General features: G+C 34.8%; 2 protein-coding genes across 2 annotated transcripts; both read right to left on the bottom strand.

Moving 5' to 3' along the window:
- Window positions 1-2,620: 2,620 nt before the first annotated feature.
- Window positions 2,621-3,562, bottom strand: LOC143391356 (olfactory receptor 51A7-like). Its single transcript, XM_076844054.2, has one exon. The coding sequence runs from the start codon at window positions 3,560-3,562 to the stop codon at window positions 2,621-2,623; it is 942 nt and encodes a 313-aa protein (XP_076700169.2).
- An 8,676-nt stretch (window positions 3,563-12,238) lies between these two features.
- On the bottom strand, window positions 12,239-13,180 carry LOC143391357 (olfactory receptor 51A4-like). Its single transcript, XM_076844055.2, has one exon. It carries the CDS (start codon window positions 13,178-13,180, stop codon window positions 12,239-12,241), a length of 942 nt encoding a protein of 313 aa, XP_076700170.2.
- Between the last annotated feature and the right edge of the window lie 1,141 nt (window positions 13,181-14,321).

The following is a 14,321-nucleotide window of genomic DNA, read 5'->3' on the forward strand; positions in this document are numbered from 1 at the left end:
ATATTTTATTTATTGGTTGATAGACAATTAGGTTGATTTCATAATTTGACTATTGTGAATTGTGCTATGATAAACATGAATAGGCAGGTATCTCTATAGTATGCTGAATTTAACTCCTTTAGAAAAATATGGAAAAGTGGTATAGCTGAATTATATAAATTTGAGCAATTTTTCTATAAAAGTAAATATCATGGATTAGTTGACCTCGTAGATAATGATGATGACGGTATGCATATCAAGTAGATAGGACAAGGATAAAACAGTGCCTCTGTAAATCATTATATGTTAATGAAATTAAATTATTTAACTTCATTAAATTGGAAGTGAAAGTAGTAAAAATCTAAAGGTAAATTTTCATTTCAAGAAAATGGTAAATAAAGAATAAATTAAACCTGAAGGAAAAGAGAAAGAAATAATAATAAGATCAGAAATAAATAAAACAGAAATATGACATAAAGTCAATAAAGCAAAAATTTGATTCTTTGAAAAGTTTAAGAAACACTTTATATTTAGAAAAGTATAAAAATCCTTGGGAGACTGGGGGGATATATCTCAGTTGCTGGAGTGCTTGCCTTGTATGCACAAGGCCCTGGGTTCAATCCATAGCACCACAAAAACAAAAACAAACAAACAAGAACTTGGAGATACTGATCAAGGATAAGATGGCAAACACAAAACTTATATCAATAATGAAACTAGAGAATTTAGCTAATGCTCTGCAGACAATACAGAAAATAGCTGGATTCAACAAATATAATAAACAACCTTTTAAATAAAGTGAATAACTCAGACAAAATGGAAAAAGTCTTTTTTTAGCTTACAAAATTCTATTTTTATTGATGCATTATAATTGCACTTTATAGTGGAATTCATTAGGCCATATTCATACATGCACATAACATAATTTGATCAATCTCATTCTCCATCACCTTCCCTTCCCTCCCTTGTTTCTCTCCCCTAGTCCACTTGTTCTACTCTACTATCTCCCTTCTATTATTATTAATTATTTTAATTAGTACATTACAATTATATATCAATGCAGAATTCATTGTGCTATATTTGTACATGGACATAGCATAATTTGGTAGTTGGTAGGTTTCTTTCTGAGTGCTCCACCATGACTCTCCCTTCCTTCTCCTCCATCCCCTTCCTCTAGACTGTTGGTATTCCTTCTATTTTTTTGAGATCCGCCTTTGTTTATTACATTTTTCTTTTTTTCTAGCTTCTCTAGAACATTTAACCCTTGACTTTCTGAGTCTCATTTGTTGAACTTAGCATGAAGTTCCCCCATTCCATTCATTTATGTACAAATAAAAATTTCATTCTTCTCTGTGGTTGGGTAAATCTCCATTGTGTATATACATCACATTTTCCTTATCTATTCATCTGTTGATGTGCCTCTAGCCTGGCTTCATAACTTGGCTATTGTGAATTGCATTGTTATAAACTATATATGCTTATATCACTTGTTATGCTGATTTCAGTTCTTTTGGGTAATTATGAAGGAATGAGATAGCTGGGTCTTATGGTGATTCCATTCCTAGTCTTTTGAGGAATCACCATAGCACTTTCCAAAATAGTAATATCAATTTACAGTCTCCAAAACAATGTATAATGTACCTATTTTCCCATGTACTTGAGCTGTTATTATTAATACTTTGATTTTAAAATAACAAGAAATAATCAATATAAAAACTTTTATGAAAAGATTAAACACCAACTAAGAATATTCTCCTATGATAAAGGAAAAATAAAGAACTCCTATCAATGAAGATGTAAAATTAAAAAAAATACACAGTGTATTTGACTGTTTTTTTTTTCAATTTGTGTTTAGGAAAATAGAAATTATCATCACAATGAGATACTATAACATACTCATTAGAGTAACTAATATTAAAAAGGTTAAAAATTCCAAATTTTGATGAAGATGTAGAGCATCAGAACTCTTACATTTTTCTACTGGATGTGCAAATCAGCACAATTTCTTTGATGATGATTAGTTTAGCATTTTCCACTATACATAAATGCTTGCTCTAAATCATGAAAACATCACTTCTAGAGAAATTACTTCTAAAGTCTTATAGCTTCAAACATATTTCAAAGTAATTTATGAGTTTTTAATAGTTTTTTGAATTGCTAATCTATCTCATACACACACACAATGGGTAATCAGAAGATGCTTATGCTGTGGGTGTGTGTGCTTAAATTTTTTAGCAGACTTCAATCATTGTTGTTCATACATGAGTTAATTAGATAGCTATTTACCATCTAATGGTTTTTATTTTCATTAATGAGTATACTTTTTTCTTTTTCTTTTGTTCTTTTGAAGAATAACATGTTGAAAACTTTTTGTAATCCTAATTAGGACTGTGCTGTTATGGTTGAAACTTGTATCTGATTGCATTGAAAAGATAAACATGAAAAAGGAGACAGGAAGATTAGTTATAAGCCTATTATAACTAATCTGAAACCTAAAACCCAAGACACCCAACCTAGAAGGTTCTGAGTTTATGTAGTATGTGTTTGAGTTCAGTCTTTACTCTTTCATTGTCATTCTTCATTCCCTACTTAAGTTCTGAAGTTGTGTTAGCCTGACGTCCACTGAAGCTGAAATTTCCCATCAATGCTGTTTCTCACATAATTTTGCCAGGATCACATTTCTAATCTGCTGACTCTTCACAGAGTATACAATGGGATTCATTAGAGGGGGAACCAGCAGGAAGAGATCAGCTATTAGGACTCTAATAACTGGAGAAGCATTTTTGGCAAAGCGATGAAGGGCAGCCAAGGTGATAATAGGCACATAGAAGATGAACACAGCGCAGATGTGAGAAATGCAAGTGTTGAGGACCTTGAGGCGACCCTTGTGTGAGGTAATGCCCAGGACAATTTTCAGGATCAACACATAAGACACAGAAATGAACACTAAGTTTAATAGAGATAAAAGAGCCACAAAAAATCCATAAATTATATTGATCCTGTTGTCTGAGCAGGCCAACTTCATGACATCCTGGTGAAGGCAATATGAATGGGACAAAATGCTTTTCTTACAGAATTTCAGCCTCTTTAGAATAAAAGGGAATGGGAGAACAAGTAAAATACACAGGGTGGCAAATGCAAAGCCAGTTTTAAAGACTCTGTCACTGGTAAGGATGGAGGTGTACCTCAAAGGGTTGTAGATGGCTATATAGCGATCAATGGCCATGACCAAAAGCACTACTGATTCCATAGCTGAGAACCCATGAATGAAAAACTCCTGCGCAAAGCAGGCATCTGTGGAAATTCCTGTGGAATTGAACAAGAAGACTCTCAGCATGGTTGGAAGGGAGGAGATAGATAGCCCCATGTCCGAGAATGCCAGCATAGAAAGGAAATAGTACATAGGCTCATGCAGGGAGTTCTCTGTTTTTATGAAAAAAAGGATGGTGCCATTTCCCAGGATGGCAACAAGGTACATGAAGCAAATGGGGATGGAGACCCACAGGTGAGCATGCTCTGCCCCTGGGATTCCAATCAGGAAGAAGGTGGAGATTCCGTCTTCAGAGATGTTGAAGACTGACATTGCAGGAGTATGGAGAAACCAGAACCTGGGTCTCAGAAAAATTTTCCTTCAAAGGCATAAATTAATTGTCTCAAATAAGTATGCTATATTCATCAAGTTGACACAAATCTTGATATGCCAGCTATTCTCCTACAATAATTCCTATTAAGCAATAATTCCTACTATTAAGCATATTTTATAAACTATAAGCGAGAGTAACATCAGGATCCATATGAGGAGGATACAAAGAGATAAGTGAAAATATACTTATCTCCACAAATAAATATCAATAAACAGATATAATATTCCAAACAATTTTCTTGGACTCAGCATACAGTAAGGGAGAAGCAAATTTCTCACTTTCTATTTACTATAACATTTTGTTAGGATAGTGATGTGTACACTTAGAAATCGCATGAACAAGTACAAGATCAAATAAGGAACTCCATTGTTCACAGTTCCATTTTCAGTTTTGAAGAATTTTTAACCCTAAGAAATTATTTTTGCCAAAAAATTTGGCTGGAATAATTTGGTTGATTTTGGATTTCCATAACTGAAAGAATGAAGTTAGGCACTATGACTACTTAACACAAATATTATCTCAAAGTGTATCATAGATATGAGTGTGAGAGCTAAAACAATAAAGCACCTGGAAGGAAACAGTAAGTAAATCTTGGTGACCTTAAGTTAGGCAGTGTCTGCTTAGAAATGGCACTGAAACCATCAAGTACAACAAAACCACATATTGTATAACACACTTCCAGGATTCGAAAGACATCATCAAAAAATTAAAAAGTTAACTCAGAATGAGAGAAAGATTTGTAAATCACATATCTGGACTTCCTCAAGAATATATAAAGGATCTTTACAAACCTACATTAGACATGAAAATATACTTACAATCATTAGTCATTGGGGAAATGTAAGTCAAATGTAACACCAATATGAAATATCACTTCAAACACACAGGAAAGCTGAAATAAAAAAGAAAAATAGTAATTATTGGCAAAGATGTGGAGAAATTTGAACTTTTCTACATTGAGGCTGAGACTGCAAATGGTTCACCAACTTTGGAAAATGTTCTAGCAGTTTATTCAAATTTTAAAATATAAGGTAACCTAGGAATCCTGTTCCTATGTATATTTTTAAGAACAGAGAAAAATGCATATTTCCTTAAGACTTGTACATAGCCCAATTTACTGTCAAGTGCTACATGGTTAATTGTTCTCTGTGAATATAATTTGTTAATACAAGTGAGTTAAGTATTTGTGTGTGTTTTAACAGGAATGAACCTTGAAATTATTATACTAGGAGAAAGAAACAAGTCATGAAAAAAATGTACATCGCATTATTCCATTTATTTGAAATGTCCAGAATAGACAAATCCATAGAAGCAGAAAGAGTCATGGTTCTCAGAGACTAGATGAAGCAGTGAAGGGGAATGGCTACTAAGAGATGTAGAATGTTTTTCAGGTTGATGAAAACATTATAGTATTAGATAGTGGTAATATTTGAACAGTAGTACAAATATACTAAAAGCCATTGACATATATAACTTAGAATGAATTCGATTGTCAATAATATCTTAATAAACTTGCTATAAGGTGAAACCGTACCCCCCAAATACATTTCTGGATATATCAAAGTTACATATGGGAAATTGCATCTTTGAGAAGAACACCTAGGTCTGGAGATCGCCCTGTGCCATCCTTATAACTGGGGTGCAGAATAGACTAGCCTGAGTCCTACTGGTAGAACATCAAGATTTACTGGGGTGGATGACCAGCCACTTTAGGATCAAAGGAACACTAATTTAGGTGCCCAAAGAGGTAACCAAATATGGGGAGGACAACCTGCAGTCACTTTAACAGGGATCTTGTCAAAGCAATGGAGACATGAGTGGAGGGAAGACGATCAGCCAGCAACAAGAGAGGCACATCTTGTCAATAGTAGGGCACTGAGTAGTCCAGGAGGGGAGCTGTGCAGGTATTTGTCTTGATTGCTCTGATGCTTTGGCACATTTTGGTTCTCACTAAACATTTTTGAATAAACATTATCCTTATTTTTGCTTACAAATTGAGGGAATGCAGGACCAAAACAAAATGAATAAATTAACAACTTCCTTGCCTTATGGTGTCACTGCATCTGCAACCCAAGCTTTAGCTTGTTGTAGGCTATTAATGAGGGAATCATCAATACCAGAAGCCCAGTGTTATTTTGCATGGGATAAGAGAGGAGGAATAAAAGAGAATATTTATATTAAGATAGAAACATTTAAACATAAACATCCCATACTTTTTTTCTTCTTCTTCTGGAGTAAAAGTAATTTTATTGAATAACAAGATTTGCCTTACTCTAAATGAATTTGACTATTCTGTCTTAAGAAATTTCAGAAAGATCTTCCACTATTAAACATCTTGCTGACGTGAGAGACCCTGAGCTCTTCCCTGTTAGGCCATATGCAGTCTGGAGCCTCCTAGGTCTCCTGCTGCTATGACATGAATCTGTGATCCCTTAAATGCACTGTACAGCTTCCTGCTCCCACACTATGACTTCAAAAGATAGCCTCAAGTGAGGTGCACAGGGATCAATTTGTTTCAAGAATATGAATTTATAAATAATACTATGGATTATTTTTTTAACATAAGAAAACCTAGGACATTTGAGCTTTTCAATAATACAAAAACTTGAATAGAACCTATTGTTTTCTGCAGCTTAGAGTGCTGTCTATATTTTTTTCCCTTGGTTTCTGTATTATCTAGTATATGCAGTTCAATCCTCAAATCCTTGGTCAAGTTCAACATCCAACTCAATGATCAGAGTGACAGCAACCTACGTGCGGTGCTGTCCTTGATAATATTGCCACTTTGCCTCCTCCCTCTAGATTCAAAGTCTCCTACACAAGTTGACACATTCTTATCCACACTGGATGAATGTAAAGACTTACCCTCAAATTGGTGGCTTCTGTATTTAAATTAAATGATTAAATGAAATGCATACAAACTCTTACATTATTTAAATACTCTGAATTGATTTAAATAGATTCACAGGTAGATTCTTTTGATGGAATTATTGGGCGAGTGCAGTGGTGCACACCTGTACTCCCAGTGGCTCAGGAGGCTGAGGCAGGAGGATTGTGAGTTCAAAGCCAGCCTCAGCAACTTAGTGAGGTCCTAAGCAACTCAATGAGATCCTGTCTCTAAATAAAATTTAAGAAGGGCTGCAGATGTGGCTCAGTGGTTAAGTACCCTTGGGTTCAATTCCCAGTACCAAAGGGAAAAAAAAAAAAAAAGAAAAAGAAAATTATAAAGTTGCTTCCTTACCAAGAGAGAGGAAATGTGAAGCAGATACTTAAACTCAGTCAGAAGAATGCTGAGTGAACACAGATAGTTGAGACAGAGTCTCCTAGCCATTGCCTGTTTCTTCTTCATGAGGGCAGACTCAGTAGCTTCATGTATCCATGCCCAGAAATAACATCCTATCTTATAAAGCAGTGGCTCTACCAGCCAGAGAGTAGGCCACCCAAGATTCAGGACCAGGTATCTGGCTTTGAATTCCTTTCTGGGCTGAGATAGTGATTTTGGCTTTGCACTTGGTTGATTTCCATGAGTTGGCAGAACTCTGGACTTGTACCCTGCATTTTCACACATTGTTGGACTTTTTAAGGTGATGGGGTACTGGAATCTAACCTAATCACTCGGAGAACAAGTTAGAAAGCATTTGAATTGCTTGCTTGAGCTGGTACAAAAAGGCAAACTGCAACTGTGAGCGTCAGGAAACTTACTAGTAAGTTGACAGATAATTGGACCCACATGTCAAAGTCAAGAGAAAATTGAGGTGGCATACAGTCACCAAGGCTTCACCACTGAAACCCTGGGCAGCAATTTATCTGCAAATTGCCTTCCTCATGCTTTCCCCTTAGCTCACAAAGCTCTGGAGATTCCAACTCAGCAGGATGTAACTTAAAATTCCCTGCAGATGAATCCTCGAATGACACTGGAACCAAGAAGGCACACACAATTCCTAGTAAATGGGAATAATTAACAATTTGTGGAGAACACCCTTGAGCCTCCTCTGCTCTGTCTGCCATACTTGTCTCTTCCCTGATTCATATCATCATGTAATTATTTTAGTTTCACAGTGTATGGCAACTATGCCCTTACTTGTCTGCTCCTTCCATTGGATTAACTTTCTTAAAATTACAAAGTTTTGCCGGGCACAGTGGCACATGCCTGTAATCCCAGCAGCTCACGAGACAGAGGAAGGAGTATCACAAGTTCAAGTCCAGCCTTAACAATTTACCGAGGCCCTACGTAACTTAGGAAGACCCTGTCTCAAAATAAAAATATAAGGGGCTGTGATGTGGCTCAGTGGTTAAGTGCCCCTGAGTTCAATCCTCAGTACTACCCCCCCAAAAAAAATAATTACAAAGTTTTCCTTTTACAATGAAGAAAGCTTTGAAAATTTGAATTTAATAACACCTTCAATAATACTGGTTTACAGTTGGGAATGTAGACTATGCTTAAGTATGGAGTTTTATAAAAATACAATGGTGAATCTCACTATCCTGTACATTTACAGAATGGGATCCTAATTAGAATAAAATATATTTTAATCTTGTATAAATAATTTTAAATGGATTCTCCTGCCATGTATGCCTAAAAGGAACCAATACAAAGAAAACAATATTTATTCATTTCCTCAATAAAAAGAAAGAAATGTATAGCCTAAATTGTTTTTTAAAAAATACAATGTTTAGGCTCTGCTTCATAGCCAGTGAATCTTATTACTTAATATTCTGGTATGATCTACATATTTTCTTCCTATATTATGTACATTATTTCTTATGATATTTGTTATATCCCCAAATAGCTTACATTGTAAAACTTATACTTATTTATTTTTAAACATTTTATGTAATGTACACTGTCCTCAAATATAGGCTTTATGGTTATCCTTAGCAATATTTTCTTTAAAGCTTCTTTTTTATGATTGTATTATCCTGTCTTGCATAATACAGAAACAACCCCACTTTCTTGACAGTTGCATTACTTGTGTTCTGAACTGTTATCAAAATGTTCCGTTCAGTATTAATTACCATAAAAATTTATCAATAATAAATAAATCATGGTCGACTTAACTCTCATAGCTTTGCTTAACTATCTCAAGGTATCTTAAAGGTAGACTTAGCTCTCCCAGATTTGCTTAACTATTTTAAAACTATGGGTTGTTTTTTGTTTGACTCACATTCCTGAAAGTTCTACAATTAGCAACACACCAGAGTTTTATGTATTCAACAATGAGAGCCTTATTCCTTATTTGAGATTCCAAGACTAAGAAGGTCTAGGTGATAAATTAGCATTTTTGTTACCCATGTCTAAAGAATGACGTTGAATATGCAAATAAATTTGTCTGTAGAGGTAAGAGGTTCACTTGTTTTCCTGTGGGAGAATCTGTTCTGCCCTTTTGTGTAAATTCACAGCAAGAGCCTTTTGTAGGGCTATATCTGTTCTATGGATTCCCCTTTGATGTATTTGTAACATTGCCACATACTCTCATTGAAAGAAGAATTAAATGAAATCTTAAATGGATGTTCATTTTATATTTGTGTGAAAACCATGATTTCCCTTTTTATGAGAATTGGTCTTTAATAGGGAATACATTCATATGAGTATAACAGTTATGTAGTAATATTGAAGGAAGTTTCTTTATGAAACTTGTTAAAGAAATTTAAGGAAGACTTTCTTCAGGAGGGCTATAAAAATAGGTATGCAGGTTAGTACTATTACGTCTTAGAGTAGGAGAAAGACATTGGGCTTAAGTCTAAATGCAAGAAGGAAGAGCAGACATTTAGAATAAAAGAACAGGGTGATGGTGCAGGGGGTTTGTAAGTACAAAATAGTAAGAGGACAAATCAGAAATGAGGAGGTGTCCTGATTATACTGATCTAACAGCTTTCTGAAGGCAGATGAGCATAATCAATATCATGGGGATAATGGAGTATGACATACCTGATTACATATCCAGGAGGACCAGAGATAGAGGGTGAGGAGTTCTGGTTAAATTATTTTACAAGATTCTTGCTAAAATGACATACAAATGAACACAAAGCCCAAATTTAAGGAAAGTTGAAAGAAGAGTTCAGAGGAAGCTCAGGATCTCTGATCAAGGAGATAATCTCTATCAATGCCTCCTTTTGCTTATGGAAAGGAGGGGTATTCTTTAGTTTGTACAATATAAGTCTATTTTAATAATATATATTGAAAAATGCTTGTCAGTTAGTCATTCTTCTTTTCATTAAGGATAACCTCAGTTACTTGTTGGGAATTTGTAAGTTTGCCAAGAACATATGCTGGAAGGTTGCAAGTTATCACATCTAATGAGAAATTATTATAAAAATTTAAAAAATGAAGATTAACAGATGATCCCCACTTTATGAGTTTAAAGGCAGCCAGTATAGAAGATTTCTATGTCATGAGCTCATCAAAGCATCTTTAGATGGTGAAGTGAGAATGGCAGTGGAATCTGACACATTTTTTTTTTTTTGGTTGCAGTTTGAAGGCCTTTAGTGATGGTCTCACATGATGTGGTGATTTGCCAAACTTTTTGAACAATACACACAGCGTCAGGAAAAAGATAATGTTTTTGGAGCTTCTATAAATCTTTCCAGTTTCAGCTTGCAGAATTTGGGGAAGAGAGTAGTTTCAATTTTCATTAATTAATTTTTCATTAATTTTTCTACTAATTTACAACCCCACCAACAGTATGAAAGCATTCCTTTTTATCCACATCCACTCCAGCATTTGTTTGTTTTCTTGATGACTGTCATTCTGATTGGTGAGAGATGAAATCTTAGTATAGTTTTGATTTGCATTTCATTTATAAAATAAAATCTAGTAAATTTCTATAATTTATATCTGGCTTAAGACAAAAGAGAGTTTCTCTACAGTCAGAAATAAGCACATTAAAAAATCAGCTGTGTTCCAAAACAAGATCTATAGTCATCCTTTACAAGGTCATTCAGTACTATTCAATGTAACAGTTTGTTTTGCTTTTTTTTTTTTTGTTAGCAGTTTTAAGACACTGTCAGCTTCTTATGATCGGATGAGAGTTTATTTAACAAGAAAATGTGATTGTTTCTGTGACATAAAACAGAAAATATTTGCTAGCATTATTATAAGCAGCATCATATCAAGGTATATTATGCATAGCAAGGGTATTGATAAAATTCTATTAACATTATATAATTTTTAGTGACAATATTTTACCATAAAAGTACAACCTGTAGTAGTTATATTTTCTCTTCTCATTTGATAATGCTTCCCATGCATTAGTGTGCCAAACAAATCAAAATTTTTTAAAAATATTCCTCTTTACAAGGTGATAAAAACAATTTTTGTTTTGAGTTTTCAAGGGGCCTTCTAGAAAATCTCAAGTTTAATTAAAAAATCAAGAAGATTTCATTTAGGAATTGATTTTGGGATAGCAACATTAAAACAATACATGACAAAACAAAACAAAATACTAAACTCTTTCAAAAGTGAGAAGTTTTGGTTCTGTTAAATAATCAAGAGTATGATACAAAGTGAGCATACAGCACAGAAATCAAGTCACAAAACTCTAATTTCCAAGGCAAATTCCTAAAAAGGAGAAGACATTTTACAATTAAGAGTAAACCAATGAACCAGAAACTTTCTTGTTTTGCTTTTGTGTTTGTGTGCTTTTGATATTTAAAGATTCATTTTTTAAAAAATATAAACATTTAAATATTTAGTCAGACTGAGTAATATAATATTCCATTTCTAATACTACTTTTCACACCATTTTTAGTTTTTTAAAGATGTCCATACAAGTTGTTCTCTTTCTCATTTTGGAATACTCAGTCCCTCTACTATAAAATGAAATTATTTTTCTCCTGAATAAAATCATATCTTTCATATCTCACTTTTTATCTCACTTTTTCTTATCAAAAACCCATCCCACTTTCTTTGCAAATAGAAAATGTAGAGGGTACCCTGAAAATCCAAAAGTTGAGTCCTGGCTGAGAAGATGGTCAGACTAGAGTTTGGTCAGAGAAAATCTATGCTGTTAGGTGATACTCCCATAGAAGACAAGGAGCTACCTACACAGCACTGCTTAGAATATGATATTTGAATGCTGAGTAAGGAAATGTTGAAGAAAATGAAATAAGTGAAGGAAGAAAACGTTTCCTTTGCTTTTGTAAACTTTTCATATGGGCATATTTGAGTGATTTCATGTATAAGAGTCTCATTGCCCATCTTAACTTCAGTTTCTAAAAGGCAGGGGCATATCTCACTGAGGCCAAAATTACATGTTGAAGAAAACTATTTTAAATAAGCAGGCCATCATTAGTCACTTAGGATCACTACCCAGTTGTTTCACAAATGTTCATTATTAATTTTCAAGTGAACGCATTGAACATTTCTTTGAGCAAGGAGGAAACTATGTTTACAAAGTTGGTAATGCTCACTTGGTGAAAGTAGGAATATATTCTGTGTTTATATCAGGTCTTCAAAATCCTAAACATAAGCCAATGAATTTTCAAGGCTAATTTTTCAATCCTAGTAAAATATTGAGAGATGATATGAAGCAGTTCACACACAGTGTGGTTCCTTGATTGTTCAGTTTGCTCTGTGTCGTTTATTGATTGGGGTTTTATGTGATTAAGCATCCCCATCAGCTTTGATTCTGGCAGAGTTTCCCTAAGACCAAACTTCTTATCTGCTGGCTCTTCACACAGTATACAATAGGGTTCATCAATGGAGGCACCATCAGGAAAACATCAGCCATAAAGATCCTAACTATTGGAGAACTGTGTTTGGCAAACCGGTAGACGACAGCTAGAGAGATAATGGGCACACAGAAGATGAGCACAGCACAGATGTGGGAGACACAGGTATTGAGGACCTTGAGCCTTTCCCTCTGTGATGCTATGCTTAACACTGCCTTCAGAATCAGCACATAGGACATGAAAATAAAGGTTATGTCCAGGATGCCTGTGAGAGCCACAGATAAGCCATAGACGACATTAACCTTGTTATCAGAGCAGGCCAGCTTCATGACGTCCTGATGGAGGCAATAGGAATGTGACAGATGCTTCTTCTTACAGTATCTTAGATGCTTTAGAGTGAAAGGGAAAGGTAAGATCAACAAAACATTTTTCAGAGAAAAAGCAAGCCCAATTTGAATGACTCTGGCACTACTAAGGATGGACATGTATCTCAGGGGGTTACAGATGGCAATAAAGCCATCAAAGGACATAATGAGAAGTACAGATGACTCCATAGCTGAGAATTCATGAATGAAAAACTCTTGGGCAAAACAGGCATTGGGAGAAATTTCTGGAGCATTAAACAAGAAAACCCTAAGCATGGTAGGGAGAGAGGAGAGAGAGAGACCTAGGTCAGAGAAAGCCAACATAGAGAGGAAATAATACATGGGTTCATGCAAAGCTGGCTCTTTTTTTATTAAAAGAAGGATGGTGCAGTTCCCCAGGATAGCAGCAATGTACATGAGACATATGGGGATGGAGACCCAAATGCTAGCAGGCTCCATCCCTGGGATCCCGACCAAATAGAAAGTAGAGATTCCAATTTCAGATGTGTTGAGGACGGACATGCCAGGATGTGAGATCAAGATGAAAGGCTGGGAGAGATGTCTTCTAGTGATGCAGATAGATTGTCTCAAATGCCTGATTATCCGTTTGTAATCACTGAGGTCTTACCAAACCAAGCATTATAAGCATAATTCTAAGATATAAACCTAAATGGAGAAAAATAGATGGGTAAAGAGGTAAACATCAATATCCAACTAAAGGCAAAAATGAAGAATGTAAAAATTGACCTTGAAATCTAATCTTACAACAGGTGCAGATAACAACAGATTCAAGTCTTAAAGACTTTTGCAGAACTAAAAAAAGTTATAAAGGTGCCTATTATCCAATTTAAAACTTAAAACTTTTTCTTTTCACATAAATACTATTATCTACATCTTGAATAGAATTTGCTTAAAATTTCAATATAATATATATATAATATATATGAATACATATATGTATACATATATGTGTATATGTGTGTGTGTGTGTGTGTGTGTGTGTGTAGATATATATGTTTAATATATATCATTTGGTACTGGGAGTTGAACCCAGATGTGCTCTACCAGCGAGCCCTTTTTATTTTTTTTATTTTGAGACAGGTCTGGTCAAGCTGCTGAGGTTGGTTTTGAACTTGTGATCCTCCTGCTCAGCCTAGCTGGGATTATAGGTGTGTGCCATCATGTCAAGCTCTGATATTCTCTTTATGATTGAGGTCTGCAGTTCAACATGCATTGCTCCAGGGGGGTTACTTATTCATTTATTTGGCTTAGATCTTTGTGAGCATTTTTAATCAAAAGATCATGTATTTCTTTAATTTTGAATATTGTCAATCATTATCCTTTTCAATAATATCTACTCAAGCAGTCTATCTGAAAAATATTCAGATGTCTAAATCCAATTTCCTAGTTAGATTGTTTCACATTTCTCAACTTCTTTATTCATTTGTATTATATTTTGGGAGCACCCCTTGATACCATCTTCTTATTTACTAATTCTGTTTTTATTTGTGTCTGGTCTCAAATGTATCCTGACTATTAATTTTGTTTCAATTACTCATTTTTCTTTTTGAGTGAAGGTCATTTTGGATGGCTGTCGGGGACAGTTCCTGTGGCCTAGGGCTGTCCCCTGCCCAAGGTAAGATGGAGCTTGGCTTTGGGCCAA

The sequence above is a fragment of the Callospermophilus lateralis genome, chromosome 2, assembly GCF_048772815.1.
Source record: "Callospermophilus lateralis isolate mCalLat2 chromosome 2, mCalLat2.hap1, whole genome shotgun sequence".
In the NCBI taxonomy this organism is placed as follows: domain Eukaryota; kingdom Metazoa; phylum Chordata; class Mammalia; order Rodentia; family Sciuridae; genus Callospermophilus; species Callospermophilus lateralis.

Bases quoted from the DNA above. Each gene is read 5' to 3' on its own strand.
- LOC143391356 (XM_076844054.2), bottom strand. From the start codon at position 3,562: ATGTCAGTCTTCAACATCTCTGAAGACGGAATCTCCACCTTCTTCCTG.
- LOC143391357 (XM_076844055.2), bottom strand. From the start codon at position 13,180: ATGTCCGTCCTCAACACATCTGAAATTGGAATCTCTACTTTCTATTTG.